General features: G+C 44.7%; 1 protein-coding gene across 3 annotated transcripts in view; it reads left to right on the top strand.

The window, feature by feature from the left end:
• Window positions 1-16,659, top strand: part of CHD6 (chromodomain helicase DNA binding protein 6) — a 240,612-nt gene that overhangs the window by 75,011 nt on the left and 148,942 nt on the right. For all 3 annotated transcript variants that reach the window (XM_062204213.1, XM_062204212.1, XM_062204214.1), the window contains exons 2-3: window positions 2,955-3,011; window positions 11,687-12,207. In XM_062204213.1, the coding sequence (XP_062060197.1) occupies window positions 2,985-3,011; window positions 11,687-12,207 (548 nt within the window). In that variant the 5' untranslated portion in view covers window positions 2,955-2,984. The remainder of the gene's footprint in view (window positions 1-2,954; window positions 3,012-11,686; window positions 12,208-16,659) is intronic.

The raw sequence follows: 16,659 nt of genomic DNA, 5'->3' as shown, positions 1-16,659 counted from the left end.
TACATTCCCGGCATGTTAGAGGTCTGATTAGATTATCTGCTGGCTAGTTTGTGACACTAAGTTGGAAATTCTGGCTTTTTGTGTCTATTGCATTATGCTTGTATCGTTTCTTTTTAAAAAAAAAAAAAGATTTATTTATGTATTTGAAAGAGTTACACCGAGAGAGGAGAGGCAGAGAGAGAGAGGTCTTCCATCCAATGGTTCAGAGAGAGAAAGAGAAAGGTCTTCCATACGATGGTTCACTCCCCAATTGGCCACAATGTCTGGAGCTGTGCCGATCTGAAGCCAGGAGCTTCTTCCAGGTCTCCCACATGGGTGCAGAGACCCAAGGACTTGGGCCATCTTCTACTGCTTTCCCAAACCATAGCAGAGAGCTGGATTGGAAGTGGAGCAGCCGGGACTAGAACTGGTGGCCATATGGGATGCCAGTGCTCCAGGCCAGGGCAATGACCCGCTGTGCCACAGCACTGGCCCCTGTATCGGTTCTTTACTTATTAAAAATAATTTCTATTCAGAATTTTTCTGTATTTATTAATTTTATTTTATTTACTTGAGAGACAAAGAATTCTCATCTGCTGGTTCAATCCATAAATGCCAACAGAAGCCAAGGCTAGGCCAGGCCAAACCAGGAGCCAGGTTTCCCATGTGGGTGACAGGGACCCAAGTGCTTGAGCCATTACCTGCTGCGTACCATGGTGTACATTAGCCAGAAACTAGAATCAGGAGCCAAGATGCTCCTCATACCCAGGCACTCCAGTATATGCTGTTGGCATTCCAAGCAGCATCTTAACCCCAGGACAAATGCTTGCCCCTGTATTTTTTCAGTGGTTTCACTTTGTTGGGCAGAATTTTATTTGAGCACATACATCTTATTATTGATAATACCTTTTGTGATTAGCTGTCTCTTTTCCCCCAGACTTCCATCTGTTTCAGAATTTGTGGCAGTTTACGATAGTTGAGAATGTTGCTTTTCTAGGGTCTGTTAATTACCTAGGACTGACTTGTCTATAATGAAGCTTAAAGAGAATATTCTTTTAAATTTTAATCATTCTTATTCAAAGCACTTACTGTTTCTCTGGAATTTCTGACTTCCTTGAGGTGAATAATTGTTCCATCAAATACTAATCCTTGCAGGGATTCTTAATGCGTCATTTACTAGCTGGACTTTTGCTGTCCTGACTTACCCAAGCCTGCTCTGCTCTGCTGTAGCACCTGACCTTGCGGGCTTTCTGGCTTGTTTTACCACCTTCTTGGCCACTGTGCTCTTTGCAGATAACAATACCTGGTAAAAAGGCCTCAGGGGGAGAATCCTTGGCATTACAATAGAAAATGCCTCTAATTCTTAGAGGGGAAAAAAACCTAGATTTAAAGACATTAAAGTGATAAGCCATAATTGTAGTCCCAGAGATGATTGTAATCACAAATCTTTCAGTTTTGTATTTGCAGCAGACATGATCATGAACTCATGTGGAATCAGGGCCATCTCAAATTTTAATTGTTGTTTTTGCAAATTGACAAATTATATATATTTATGTGGTACAAAGTATGTTATGATTTGTTAATACAGTGTGGAATAATTAAACTAGTTAATATATCTGCCACCTCACATACCTCACTTTAGTCTTAATGCTCTACATAATGTGTACACATCACATTCGTTTGGATATGAGAAATAATTATGAAGCATAAGGATAATTGGGTGCCCCAGGGTGGCTTAGGAAGAATACAGAATACAGTGGTATTCTACGGCTGTGTGGAGGGTTCAGAAAATGGAAGTGAACAAATGTGAGGCAGTATCTGGGCCAGGACCGGAGCCAAGGTCCTGTGATCCCTCGTTGCTTGTATGAGGAAAGGGCTGGCTTCACACCTGAAGTGGTACTGTTTAATGATACAGGCAGCCCCACATTGAGAGTTTCCTGCGCACTTCCCAGGGTGCCTCAGTGCACTTGTCTACCTCTGAATCCAGTTGCTGAACATTTTGTGGTGTTCATGGGTCATTTATGAGAAAAAAAGTTCTGTTATGAAGGGCAGTACCATTGGAATGGGAAGGAGGATTAAATACCAAGAAAGATAAAATCAGTCATTTAAAAAAATTATAGGAAATACTGCAGTGGAATTTGTTTCGTCAAGTAATACATGCATGTGGTTTAAAACATCCAAGTCTGGGAGAGCTTATGATGAAATGCTATAATAATGGGAGCAACCTTATACGCAGACCTGTCTCTTTGAGAAGATTACTTTGAATTCTGTTTGCTGTCTCTCTCTCTCTCTTTTTTTTTAATTTGACAGGTAGACTTATAGACAGAGAAAAAGGTCTTCTTTCCGTTGGTTCACTCCCCAAATGGCTGCTACGGCCAGCCCCACACCGATCCAAAGCCAGGAGCCAGGTGCTTCTTCCTGGTCTCCCATGCAGATGCAGGGCCCAAGCACTTGGGCCATCCTCCACTGCCCTCCCAGGCCACAGCAGAGAGCTGGACTGAAAGAGGAGCAACCGGGACTAGAACCCGGCACCCATATGGGATGCCGGCGCCTCAGGCGGAGGAATAACCAAGTGAGCCACGGTGCCGGCCTCGCTCGCTCTCTCTCTCTCTCTCTCTCTCTTTTTTGATTATCTATATTTCTTGATGTCTCCATTGTAGATATTATTTATTGGTTTTCTACTGAAAGGCATGAGTTCTTCCCTTATTGCCTACCCCACCTTTCTAATTTACATATGCCAGCATCTTTTGTAACTTAACTCGATCTACAGAGAGGATGGCTTTTATTCCATTCCAACAAATTAGAGTTAGAAATAGTTAGGTCTACACTTAGGACTGTGGGAGTTGATGGGACATAGATGTTGTATGGCAGTAATCTTCTGTTTCATGTTTTCTTCATGTGTTATAGTTAATCTGGAAATAATCTAAAATGTTTTATTTGGGGCTTGTAATCTTTGCTGTTTTTATGTTTTACAGATAAAAAATATCTTCCTCCAATAGTTGAAAATGAAAATACAAAAGAAAGAGAAGCAGGTAAGTGATCACACATGTTTTAAATGAATGCATCCAGTGTGCTGGGGGTGTTTTTTTTACAAAATGAGACACTGGCAGTGTTGGTTCATCCTCAGCCTTGGTCGTTCCCCTGTTGTCTCTGTTTCCCATTGCTCATATGGTAGCCAAGGGCTCTATTCTGAAATGACTCAGTGTATAAATTTTTCCTTTGGCTAAAGTTCTCTCCATATGGAAGTAATGCAATAAAAACTAAATCAGAATATTATTCACAATTAGCAATGTAGAAAAGAAATGGTTTCTTCCCTGGAGCAGCTTTCCAAGTTTCTCTAAAAGAGATGCAACCAATTTTTTATAGTTTATTTACTTATCATATTTTTGGTTACACTAAAGCCTTATTTATAACATTCTCATTTATATGATCCATTGGCAGTTGCCCCAGGAAGGAATAGGAACTAATTAGAAGGATGTGAGCACTGACTGTTTGACATTTGCTTTCTTTATTTTTTTAAACATACAGTTACTTATTTACCTGTATCTATCCCTTTACATATTTATCTTTCTGTTTGAGAGAGAGACAGAGATATATTCCGTCTTCTGGTTCACTCCCCAAATGCCTACAACAGCCAGAACTTGGCTAGACCAAAACTGGGAACCAGGAACTCCATCCCAGTCTCCTGTGTGGATGGCAGGAACCCAAGTACATGGGTCATCATCTGTAACTTTTCCATGTGTGTTAGCAGGAAGCTGGATAGGAAGCAGAGCAGGCATGACTCCAATATGGGATGTTGGCATCCCAAGCAGCAGCTTAACCCACTGTTGTATAGTGCTGGTGCCTGGCATTTGGTTTCTTGAAATGCAGGAGAGGAGAGCCATATGGTTTATACTCCCCCAAGTGGTCTTCTATTCAAGGGAACCCTGAGACCCCAGTTAGTGCGGCTCAGTGGGAACAGATGGGAGATCTGCCCCTCTCTCTGGGGAGCAGGCTGTCTCAGTGTGTGGTGGGACTGGCTAGGCTTTATTCCCCAGGCTTCTTCTGGGCAGTCCTAGTCAGATGCGGTTACAAATACTAACCTCTGTTCTGTGCCCAGAGCGCAGATCTGTTTGGGGAAGTAATCGACTCATATGTTGCCAGTTCATAACAGGAAGAGCAGTTACTAAATACTTCCTATACATTGGTTTTGTCTGTCCTAGCTGTATAGAATTGTCAGCTGCTAAGAGTTTATCCTTGGCCGGTGCCGCGGCTCAATAGGCTAATCCTCCGCCTTGTGGCGCTGGCACACCGGGTTCTAGTCCCGGGCAGGGTGCCGGATTCTGTCCCGGTTGCCCCTCTTCCAGGCCAGCTCTCTGCTGTGGCCAGGGAGTGCAGTGGAGGATGGCCCAAGTGGTTGGGCCCTGCACCCCATGGGAGACCAGGATAAGCACCTGGCTCCTGCCTTCGGATCAGTGCGGTGCGCCGGCTGCAGCACGCTGGCTGCGGCAGCCATTGGAGGGTGAACCAACGGCAAAGGAAGACCTTTCTCTCTGTGTCTCTCTCTCTCACTGTCCACTCTGCCTGTCAAAAAGAAAAAGAAAAAAAAAGTTTATCCTTTGTATATAGAGAGGTGCCCGAAGGCTTGCATTTCTACTTCATTTATGGTAGCAAAAATGATAAAGAACCTTCAGAGCCATCAGAATAGGCACTATTTAAATCTTAACACATCTACCTCCTGGAATATTATGCCACTGTTAAAAAGAAGGAAGTACTGAAGAGAACCTCAAACCCTCAGAATTTTTGTCATTTGTGATATGTGGGCAGGTTTATATTTTTTACAACGGTCTACTTGGTTAATTTTTAAAACATTTTCAAGGTACATTTTTATTTAAATGTAAACATTTTATAGGAGTTAACCTTCAAATGGATTCTGGTTTCTTTCTTTAGAGATTTTACTGAGTCACTTTAATATCTAATAACAGCCAGCTGTCATGTAACCTAAATCAAACAGGTTTTCATCTTTTTTTTTTTTTTTTTTTTGACAGGCAGAGTGGACAGAGAGAGACAGAGAGAAAGGTCTTCCTTTTGCCGTTGGTTCATCCTCCAATGGCCGCCGCGGTAGCGCGCTGCGGCCAACACACCGCGCTGATCCGATGGCAGGAGCCAGGTGCTTATCCTGGTCTCCCATGGGGTGCAGGGCCCAAGCACTTGGGCCATCCCCCACTGCACTCCCGGGCCACAGCAGAGAGCTGGCCTGAAAGAGGGGCGACCGGGACAGGATCGGTGCCCTGCCCGGGACTAGAACCCGGTGTGCCGGCGCCGCAAGGCGGAGGATTAGCCTAGTGAGCCGTGGCGCCGGCCGACAGGTTTTCATCTTAGACCTCATAGTAATGTTGATGAACAGAATGGGATTTTTATTTAATACTTAATATTAGATATGGTAGAGAAGCAGGTTAAATAAATAGAGCCACTTTCAGTAGGAGTTGATCCTGTTCCTCTTACAAATTTGGACTGATGACTGAATTGCAAGACATTGCAGGGCATGAAAATAGAAATTATGTTTGAGCCAAAGCAATCTACAGACTCCAGGAATGAACTTGTATGAGAGTTCAGTGCCCAGCAGAAAAGAGCATCTGTTACTGGAATAAACTTGATCTCTGACTTCAATAGAACAGGATTGAAACGATCACTTAGTCAAGTAATGCTGGACAAGGTGGGTCTCGTTTCTCTGTCACTTACACGGCAGCAGTCATACATGCCTCGCGCTGTAGATGAGGATTAAAGGAGGTGATTTGTCAAGTACTTGGCCGTCAGCGTGTCGGGGCAAGGAGATCTTTCAGTATAACAATAAAAATAGCCATCAAACTTTGTCTTTTCTCTGATTCTAAGGTGTTAGAAGCAGCAGCAAATAAAACATTCTTTAAAAACCCTCATTCCTATTATTAATTCATTTGTATCTTCTCTAGCAAAAAATGATATGTGAATCATTCTGATCTTGAACTTTTCTCACTCAGTGTTAGCAAGGTAAATTAAGCTGAGATGACAGATTTTAAAAGTTAATCAAAACTCATAATAAATAATCATGCTTATTAACCAAAAAGAACAAAACTGAGTCATATTTCAAGAACACAAGGTATAGAGGTTGACTTTGGCCTAAAGACATGCTGCAAGAAAAATAGACTTTAATAAAACATTTTAAAATAAATTACTGGGGGCCTAGATCTGTGGCACAGCAGGTTAAAGTCCTGTCCTGCAGCGCCACCAACCCATATGGGCGCTGGTTCAAGTCCCAGCTGCTCCGCTTCCAGTCCAGCTCTCTGCAATGGCCTGGGAAAGCAGTTGAAGATGGCCCAAGTCCCTGGGCCCCTGCACGTGCATGGGAGACCTGGAAGAAGCTCCTGGCTCCTGGCTTTAAATCAGCATATTTGTTGAGTATTTTGGCATTTATTCACTCCAAGAAATATTTGAGTTCCCCTTGAGCCCAGATTCAGAAAAAAAATTTTCTTAAGAAATTTATAGTATGGGTATAAGCAGTTAGTTAAAAGTAGGGGATGGCATATCTTCAAAAGAGCCAGGGTTTTACACTGTGGGTAGAATAGTGAAGTTCTGGAATTGAAGGGTGTGGGTTTAGGGAATATCAATCCCACCAACATCTTTGAGTGTTTTCAGCGAGGTGATACTTTCTGGGGAGAGCCAGTTTTCAGGCAGGGTACTACAGAGAACTCTGGAGGAAAGCCAGGAGGGATGTAAGTAATGTATGGATTGGTTTCAGAGGATGGTAGTAACGGGAAAAGAAAGGCCTGGAGTGGATGCTCAGTTCTCAGTGGTGACCAAAGGTAAACTAGGATAAAGAAGCATGGTGGATTTAGCTGACCGCCCGGTTCCCAAAAGAATCAGTCCCAGCGGTCCAAAGCTGGGGGGAGGTGAGAACTCAGATCACTAGGAAGAGGTTGATAACCAATTTGGATCCCTGAATCGAGATTCACAATTCAGAATAATGAAGGAGGAAGAATAGCAAAGGTGACAATTTAAATGAGTAAATGATCATTTCTGAGACTTTCCAACTTCATTCTACACCTGATCCCAAGGGCTAATACTAGGCAAACCTTGAGTTTGGTATTCATTGAAAAAAATTTTGTTTTCTAAAATATTTATTTATTTGAAAGGTGGAATTAGAGGGAGAAGCAGAGGCAGAGACAGAGATAGAGAAGTCTTCCATCTGCTGGTTCACTCTCCAATGGCCACAACAGCCAGGGCTGATCCATTCTGAAGCCAGTAGCCTAAAACTCTGAGTTTCCGTTTGGGTGGCAGCGGCCCAGGTACCTGGGCCATCTTCTGCTGCCTTCCTTTGAAATTTGAACTGGTCCTCTGGTATGGGATGCTGGTGTGACAGGCTGTGGCTTAACCCAATATGCCATAATGCTAGCCCATCTTTTCTTAATTTTTTTTAAAGATTTACTTATTTATTCAAAAGTCAGAGTTACACAGAGAGAGGAGAGCACGAGCACGAGCGTGAGCGAGAGAGACAGAGAGAGAGGTCTTCCATCGGCTGGTTCACTCCCCAGATGGCCGCAATGGCTAGAGCTGCGCCGATCCATAGCCAGGAGCCAGGAGCTTCTTCCAGGTCTCCCATGCAGGTGCAGGGGCCCAAGGACTTGAACCATCTTCCACTGCTTTCCCAGGCCATAGCAGAGAGCTGGATTGGAAGTGGAGCAGCTGGCTGTCGAAACGGTGCCCGTGTGACATGCCAGCGCTTCAGGCCAGGGCATCAATCCGCTGTGTCACAGCGCTGGCCCTGTCTTAATTTTTTTAATCCTTAGCAAGTATCTTTCCCAAGATCTCAAAAAGGTGCTTTAAAAATTAAAGTAAAAAATTTATGTTAAATTATTGGGTTTTGAAATTAATTCTTGTGGCCAGCACTGTGGCGCAATAGGTTAATCAGTGGCCTGCAGCGCTGGCATCCCATGTGGGTGCTGGTTCTAGTCCCGGCTGCTCCTCTTCCTTTGCAGCTCTCTGTTATGGCCTGGGAAAACAATGGAAGATGGTCCAAGCGTTTGGGCCCCTGCACATGCATGGGAGACCCAGAAGAAGCTCCTGGCCTAGCTCCGGCCATTGCGGCCATTTGGGAAGTAAATCAGCCGACGGAAGACCTTTCTGTCTGCCTCTCCCTCTCCCTCTCACTGTCTGTAACTCTACCTCTTAAATAAATTTTTTAAAAATCTTTAAAGAAAATAAATTCTTTAAAATATTTTATTACTAATTTCTGCCTTTTGGGATACTTTCTGCTTTTCAAAATTGAGAAATTATGCGGCATTTCCTGGGTTTCCCTTCTCCTTCCAGGATGTCCCAGCTCTGCCACTCTCTAGGGATATAATATGAGCAAGTGGCTTTATATCTTATCTGTCTGATGAGGGGGTATACTAGCCATTGTCTGTGATTCCTGAGAGTGGAAGTGCTGGGCGTCAGCTGGGTGTATGTTTAGTTTCATAAAAAACTGCCTGACCTTTTCCCTTAGTCATGTGTACTCCATCACGTTCAACATTTTAAACCAAGTCTTGTCGTTGCTGGTCTGGTGACCTAGCATTACGGTTCTCTGAGAAGTCATAGAATGAGCATTAGCTTGTGGCCAGCCAGAGACTTCAAACCCAAGCTCCTTGGCTCACTATCTGCCGTGGCCTCGGGCACATCACGTAACAGCATGAATCTTCCACTTTTCTGTGTACAAAATGGGCACCTTTATACTGACCTTGCTATAAAGAGAGAGATCATGAAACCTACCTGCCATAATTGCTAGTATCTGCATGTGGTCTGTTTTCAGTAAGTGTTAGCTGCTGCTGTTACTATTGCCTGCTGATCAAATGCTTCCTGAGTACCACCCACACCCAGCCTCTCTGGGGAGTCTTCTCTTTTAGGAAAGACCTTGGTGTGCGGTGTCAGTTGAAGAGAGGGTCTCAAGTGTGACCTCAGAGAGCCGTCTTGGTGGATCCAGGTGTCTTAAGTGTGTCATTGTTGAAACCTCTTCAGTAAACAAGCCTGTATGACGTATGTTTTTAGCTGGTCCACCCTTGCAGGTTAAGCAAAAGCTTGTTCCTGAGGGCAAGTGTACCTGCCACAGAATTCAGTAACGTCCTGAGGATGGTTGTGATGTCACAGGATCTGAGCTTTCGTTGGATGCCCGTCACCCCACTGCTGCGTTTCTTCTTCATTCTGTTTCATTTAAAAACAATTTAAAAAGTGGTAAAAAACACATGATGTAAAATTTACCATCTTCACTATTTTCTTACATTTGATTTTTTTTTTTTTTTTTTTGGACAGAGTTAGACAGTGAGAGAGAGAGACAGAGAGAAAGGTCTTCCTTCCGTTGGTTCACCCCCCCAAATGGCTGCTACGGCCTGAGCACTGCGCCGATCTGAAGCCAGGAGCCAGTTGCTTCTTCCTGGTCTCCCGTGCGGGTGCAGGACCCAAGCACTTGGGCCATCCTCCACTGCCTTCGCAGGCCACAACAGAGAGCTGGACTGGAAGAGGAGCAATCAGGACAGAATCCGGCGCCCCAACTGGGACTAGAACCTGGGATGCCGGCGCCGCAGGCGGAGGATTAGCCTAGTGAGCCACAGCACCAGCTCTTACATTTGATTTTAAGTTCATTTTTTTAATCTACATATCCTCCTTTCCCTAGTCCCTCTTCAGCAGCGCATCAGCAATGATGAAGTCAAACTGAATTCTCTTTTTTCATGTTTTCCTTTTGTAGTGTAATGAGTCCTGTCCGAGTCACCGATTCCCTCTGGATTTAGGCTTATTTATGTGGCTAGACTTTATTTGTGATAAAAATCCCAAGGAGTCTTTCTCTTTCATCTTTTTCTCTGAGAGTCTCAGTGTTGTTTGGGAGCATCAGACTAGGGAAAGGAACTGGAAGAAACCAAAGGCAAGATGGGCAGCTGAATTTTGCAGTCTCCATCACTCCCACGGCGGGTCAGGAAATGTGAGCACAGATTGGGGAAGCAGCACACTGGAGGGAAACCATACCACCTGGCCAAGTGTCTGTGCCCTGGAGCACACACCAGGCCTCTTGTTAGAAGACAGGCTACTCAGATGGTGCTGTTTCTGAGCCATCATCCGAAGGCATTTGTAACCACTTTTTGTCCTTAAAAGTGATCATAATGGGAGACTGCACTTTTATTTGGGTGGTAGTTGAAAGCAGCTTTGAAATTTCCTTTTTAGGGCTACCTTCAACACCTATGTGACATCCTTTTTTTTTTTTTTTTTTTTTAAAGATTTATTTATTTTACTTGAAAGCCAGAGTTACACAGAGAGAAGGAGAAGCAGAGAGAGAAAGGTCTTCTATACGCTGGTTCACTCCCCAGATGGCTGCAAGGGCCAGAGCTGTGCTGATCTGAAACCAGGAGCCAGGAGCTTCTTTGAGTCTCCCACATGGGTGCAGGGGCCCAAGGATTTGGGCCATCTTCTACTGTTTTCCCAGGCCATAGCAGAGAGCCGGATCAGAAGTGGAGCAGCCGGGACTAGAACCGGCGCCCATATGGGATGCCGGCACTTCAGGCTGCGGTTTTAACTGCTATGCCACAGCGCCGGCACCATGACATCCTTTTGAATGGAGTCTGTCACAAGAAGGCCTCCTGCTGCTTTGATAGTGTTGTTTTCTGCAAGTGACCGAAGGTTATTTGGTGCTGAATCCGGTGGCTAAGTCAGACAATCATGTGGAACAGCATCATTTGTAGTTAAAATAAAGGGCAAAACTTTAAGTGATTCTGATTTTCAGATTGAAAATCAACCAGCTGAATAGGCCGACGCCATGGCTCAACAGGCTAATCCTCCGCCTTGCAGTGCCGGCACACCGGGTTCTAGTCCCGGTCGGAGCGCCAGATTCTTTCCCGGTTGCCCCTCTTCCAAGCCACCTCTCTGCTATGGCCTGGGAGTGCAGTGGAGGATGGCCCAAGTCCTTGGGCCCTGCACCCCATGGGAGACCAGGAGAAGCACCTGGCTCCTGGCTTCTGATCAGCGTGGTGTGCCAGCCGCAGCGCACTGGCCGCGGCGACCATTGGAGGGTGAACCAATGGCAAAGGAAGACCTTTCTCTCTGTCTCTCTCTCTCTCTGTCCACTCTGCCTGTTAAAAAAAAAAAAAAAAAAAAAAGAAAAGAAAAGAAAAGAAAGAAAATCGACCAGCTGAATGTTGATGCTGCTTGATGATAGGTGAGAATGAAGATTTGGGAAATACAGCGATATGCTGAATTTGACACTGCAGCCCTTATCACCCTGGTGATAGCGCCTCAATCCATGATGGACATCTCAGAACACATTCAAACAGAAACATTTGTGTCTTGTGTGATAAATGCTATTCTGGGTGTGCCTAGGATTTTGTGTTTGCATCTAAAGTTATTCTGTGAAAGACTCCTGTAGTTGGTGTTTTGGACATCAAGCTTTAAGGGTGTTTTAGACTTCTGCTGTTAATATGCAGATCTTATGGGTTTTTTATTTAGTAATTTTTTACATAATTTATAAGTAACATTTTTGTGCAGCTCCACAAGAATAAAAGCCTCATGTGTCCTGTTTGGCACTGTATCCTCAAGACCTACCTAGCACAGTGGGAACTAACCCTAGTGGGAACACAGTAAATATTTATTCAACAAATCCATGCTTTCAAACTTTGTAGCACTGTTTGTGTAAAGCATACAATGGAGGAGTAATAGGTTGTTTCTCTTTCTTTTGCAGCTGTCAAACTTAAAAGTTCTGAATCACTCCCCAATGTCTGATGCCTCTGTCAATTTCGACTTCAAATCCCCATCCCCATTTGACTGCAGCACTGATCAGGAAGACAAGATCGATGGTGTTGCTAGGCATTGTCTGCCCCAGAAGGACCTGTATGCAGCTGAAGAGGAAGCAGATACCCTTTTTCCTAGGAAAATGACGTCTCATAATGGGATGGAGGACAGTGGAGGAGGGGGAACCGGAGTGAAGAAGAAACGGAAGAAAAAGGAGCCAGGAGAGCAGGCGGGTACTGCAAAAGGAAGCAAGGATAGGGAGCCCAAGCCAAAGAGGAAGCGAGAACCTAAAGAACCCAAGGAACCCCGGAAGGCCAAGGAGCCCAAGAAAGCCAAGGAGCCCAAGGAGCCGAAGCAGAAGGATGGAGCCAAGAAGGCTCGGAGGCCCCGGGAGGCCTCGGGCACCAAGGAGGCCAAAGAGAAGAGGAACTGCTCCGACTCCACAGGCAGGACAAAGTCCAAGAAGGCCAGGTGTGTACTTTCACACTAGCTGCAACCCCCGAGGGCAACTGGACTGCTCTCCTATGGGCCTAAACTTCACACCCCTCTCCTGTAGATTGGGGAGCAAGGATAGCCACCTGTTTCTAATGCAAGAGGCTGTCCTTGGAGGTTGCTTTTTTCTAATTGCATTCCTGGGATTTTGTTGCTTCAGAAACCACATTTGTGTTTTAAGATTCCAAAAATTTTTATGCCCTTCAGACCCCAGCCATCCTTTTTATCCTTAGTACTTAGCATTCTTTGGTTGGTGACTGGTATCCTGTCACATGTGTAGATATACCCCTTAAATCCCATGCTTATGTGTTCATGGTGTCCATATTAGTTTTAAGCCAAAAATGAGCCACTTTTCTCACCACCTAATGAGGTGATAACCTTAGTTAATATTGGCCATGCAATTTTCTTGCTATTTATAGTATTCATCAACTTTTCATTATTGTGTGATGCCTCAGAGGAGCCACTTAGGAAGGAAGAATGTTCATTTGAGCTTAGAGTTTTGGAGGTTGACAGTCTAATACTGGGTGGCCCCTTTGCTTTAGGCATCTGGTAAGGCTAGAGGATGGTAAGGGGGACTGTGACATGGTGAGCCAGGAAGCAGAGAGACAGGGAGCACACACTGCATCTACCATCTGGTCTCCTTGTAATGCCAGCAGGATTAAGTCACAGCTTCTACTCGAGCAGTCTAGTGCAGTCTCATCACTTCCCAAAGGCCCTACCTTCAGACATTAATTGGTTCTGGCCTCCACCCTAATCCATCACCATTAGTCAATTAATCGTTAACCTAAGACATCGGACTTAAGCATCTGCGTGAATAAGTCTGTCTAAATCATAACACTGCTCCTTTGAAATTAAGAAGAATTAAGATGTTAATATGCACAGGGTTTAAGGAATGGGGCATCCAGGTCTGATTCAGGGATTTTTGTAACAGGAACAGTGTAGAGGCAAAGGGTCAGCTGTGAAGAAGGTACGAAATCCTGGTAATCAAAGGCACAGTCTGCAAGAGCCAAGGGAGTGTGCAAGTTCCAGATAGTAAGGGTTGACTGGCTTCCACAGGCTCTGAGCTCTGGGTGCAGGACCACCTGCGACTTATGTCTCTAGTTTACTGTCTAGCATAGTACTAGACACATTAGAGATACTGAGACCAGAAGAGATCCAAGCAACTTGTAGATATGAAGGCATGGGTACAATTCACTGTGGGATGAGTGATAGGAGGGGCCTGGCTGTAGATCCTATCCGTGTAGCAGATTCCCTCCTTACGTAGGGAACTAAATTTTTGTCATGTGTCTACAAAAGTAATGTTTTCTACTTTCTCTCTTTGAATTCTTTGTGCAGAACAATTGTTTTCAACTTTTTGAAGAAGTGCTAGATAAGTGTATGATCCCTATATTGAGGAATTTAAGTGTCTAAAGTCTAAGTGCAGACGCAGGATATCTATATCAGTGTCTATTTATGTATCAGGCTAGGAGCACCCATAGAAACCCAGAGATTGATGTGCATGCTAACAGAACATAAGTTAATGGGGCCACCACACCTGCATACAAGAGATAAGTTTTAAACAACGAAAGCATTTTAAAAAAAAATTTTTTTTTTTAATTATTTGAAAGGCAGAGAGAGACATTGTCTCATTCCCCAAATGCCTGCAATAGCCATGCTGGGCCAGGCCAAAGCCAAGAGCCCAGAACTCTATCCAGGTCTTCCACATTGGTGGCAGGGACACAAGTTGTTTTTGTTTGCTTGTTTGTTTGTTTTTATTTAACAGGCAGAGTTAGTGAGAGAGAGAGACAGAGAGAAAGGTCTTCCTTCCATTGATTTACCCCCCAAATGGCCGCTACGGCCGGCGTGCTACGCCAATCCGAAGCCAGGAGCCAGGCGCTTCCTCCTGGTCTCCCTTGCGGGTGCAGGGGCCCAAGCACCTGGGCCATCCTCCACTGCCTTCCCGGGCCACAGCAGAGAGCTGGACTGGAAGAGGAGCAACCAGGACTAGAACCTGGTGCCCATATGGGATGCTGCTGCCTCAGGAGGAGGATTAACCAAGTGAGCCACGGCACCGGCCCCGGGACCCAAGTATTTAAACCATCATCTGCTACCTCTCAAGGTGCACATTAGCAAAAAACTAGAATTGGAAGTGGCACCGTAATTTGAACCTAGGCACTCTGATGCAGGATGCAGGCATCTTAAGCAGTGTCTTAACCATTGCATCAAATGCCTACCCCAAGAGAGAGCACTTTAAATGGTGTGTACTAACTTGGAGCTTACTGTGTGGTTCAGTTCTTCTTCTGAACGACAGTTGGGACCAGATGGATGATTTTCTAATCCTTAAAGAAAGTCACAAGGCTGGTGCTCTAGCACAGCGGATTAAGCCATGGCCTGCAGCACTGGTATCCCATATGGGTCCCAGTATGTGTCCCAGCTGCTCCTCTTCTGATCTAGCTTCCTGCTAATGTTCCTGAGAGCACAGTGGAGGGTGGCCTGAGTGCTTAGGCCCCTGCACCCACATGGGAAACCCAGATAAAGCTCCTGGCTCCCAACATTGCCCTGGCCCAGCCCTGGCTGTTTGCAGCCATTTGGGAAGTGAACCAGTGGATGGAAGATCTCTGTCTCTATGCCTATCACTCTGCCTTTCAAATAAATTAATTAATTTAAAAGAAAAAAAGAAATTCGCATTTATATTGTGTGGGAAATGAAACAAGGCAAGAGTATGCAGACATAGCCATCAATTCCATTTTGGGATAATGAACAGGTATTTTGCACAACAGGGTTGGGTGTCAGATGTATAAGCACAATCAGGACTTTGACTAGTGGAAACTTAATGCCTTTCATGAGTATGTGCATTAGTTAAAGGAACATGAGCTTGATCTAATGAGGCTGCATCAGGTCTGAGTGACTTGGTGAAGTGTTTGGTAGTGTTTTCTAGGACTGCTAACTTAGAAGACAACAGAACTTCTTGAGGTTTCCAAATCCAGGACATCCTTGGATAGGAGCTAACAGAGGGATGAGCATGGTCATCTCTAGAGATGTAGAGAGATTTCCCAAGGCTTCTCTCTCCTTGTTTTATGGCTGTATTATCCTGATGTATGGCATAGTAGAATTAATCTATATACCCCAGCTAGGGTTCTGAACTGGTTAGCTTTTGCTTTTGATTCCCCTGTAGCTCCATAAAATTGCTTTAGGCCCTTTATTTAATTATCCCACAGATCAGCACAAACAGTTTTAGTTATGAAAAGACATTAATTGATTTTTTTTAATCTTAGTAATTAAGTCTTAGTTTTCTATGCAGTGTGATTGTTCTTGCAGATTGGCTGCAGCTCATGTTTTGTTTTTTAATTTTTAAATTAATTTATATGAGAGAGAAAGAAACTCAGACAGCTCTGCTGATTCATTCCTCATATGCCCACAATGGCCAGAGCTGGGCTGAGGCAGCCAAAGGCAGGAACTCAAATCTGGGTTTCCCACGTACTTGAGCCATCATTGCTTCCTCTCAGGGTCTAGTACATTGGCAGGAAGCTGGAGTGAGAAGCTGAAACTGCTTATCAAACTCAGATACCCTGATGTGGGATTCTGGGTGCCTTAACTGCTAGGCTAAAAATGCACACCATGTGCGTGCTTTGATTTGAGCAGTTATTGATTAGGCCCTGGATAATAGGCCTAATGATGGTTATAAATGATTCACCAAATGCTTGCAGTACAGTAGGAGCTCCACAGCTTGCTTACAGGGTTTTGGCTTTCTTCAGTCCATCTTGCCAGCTGCTGCCTGGCCAGTCTCTCTGAAGCACTGCTGTTACCTTATTTATGTTACCAGTCAGTGGTGGTGGTGCCAAATCGTGTTCCTTTCACTCTTTCTCAGTTCTAAATCAGTTAGGAAATCATCAACAGAAGAGATCCAGTTGTCAGCTCTATTACTAAAAAACTGGATAGGGGCCAGCACTGTGGCATAACGGGTTAAGCTGCCACCTGCAATGTCCCATACGGCCACCGGTTCGAGTCCCAGCTGTTCCACTTCCATTCCAGCTCCCTGATTATGCACCTGGAAAAGCAACAAAAGATGGCCCAAGTCCTTGAGAGTATAACATGGGGAGGAGGAAATGGAGTTCCTTCTTCAGTTCCTTCTAAGCAGTTAGATCTGCTTAGAAATATCTGATTGTTCCTGTTGCTTCCAGGGCAGAATCCAACTCCTTTCTGTGTTAAAACCCTTTGGAGTCTAATCTTGCCCTTCCTCTCTCTCTCTCTGGCTACAGAGTGATCTCATTAGCCTCTAAAAGCACTTCCCTCCTTCCTCTTCGGATTGCTCTTGCTGTGTCTCCCAGCCACTATACCCTTTGTCCTTCTCCCCTACCCCAGCTTCCTTCTGTTCTTTGTGTCTGAGTGCAAGTCCTAATTCCTCCATAGAATTTCCCCAAAGCAGTATGCCTGTGTGTCCCCTCGGAACTG

This window comes from Lepus europaeus, chromosome 10 (assembly GCF_033115175.1).
Source record: "Lepus europaeus isolate LE1 chromosome 10, mLepTim1.pri, whole genome shotgun sequence".
NCBI lineage: Eukaryota > Metazoa > Chordata > Mammalia > Lagomorpha > Leporidae > Lepus > Lepus europaeus.
This window is presented reverse-complemented; position numbering and strand designations above follow the sequence as displayed.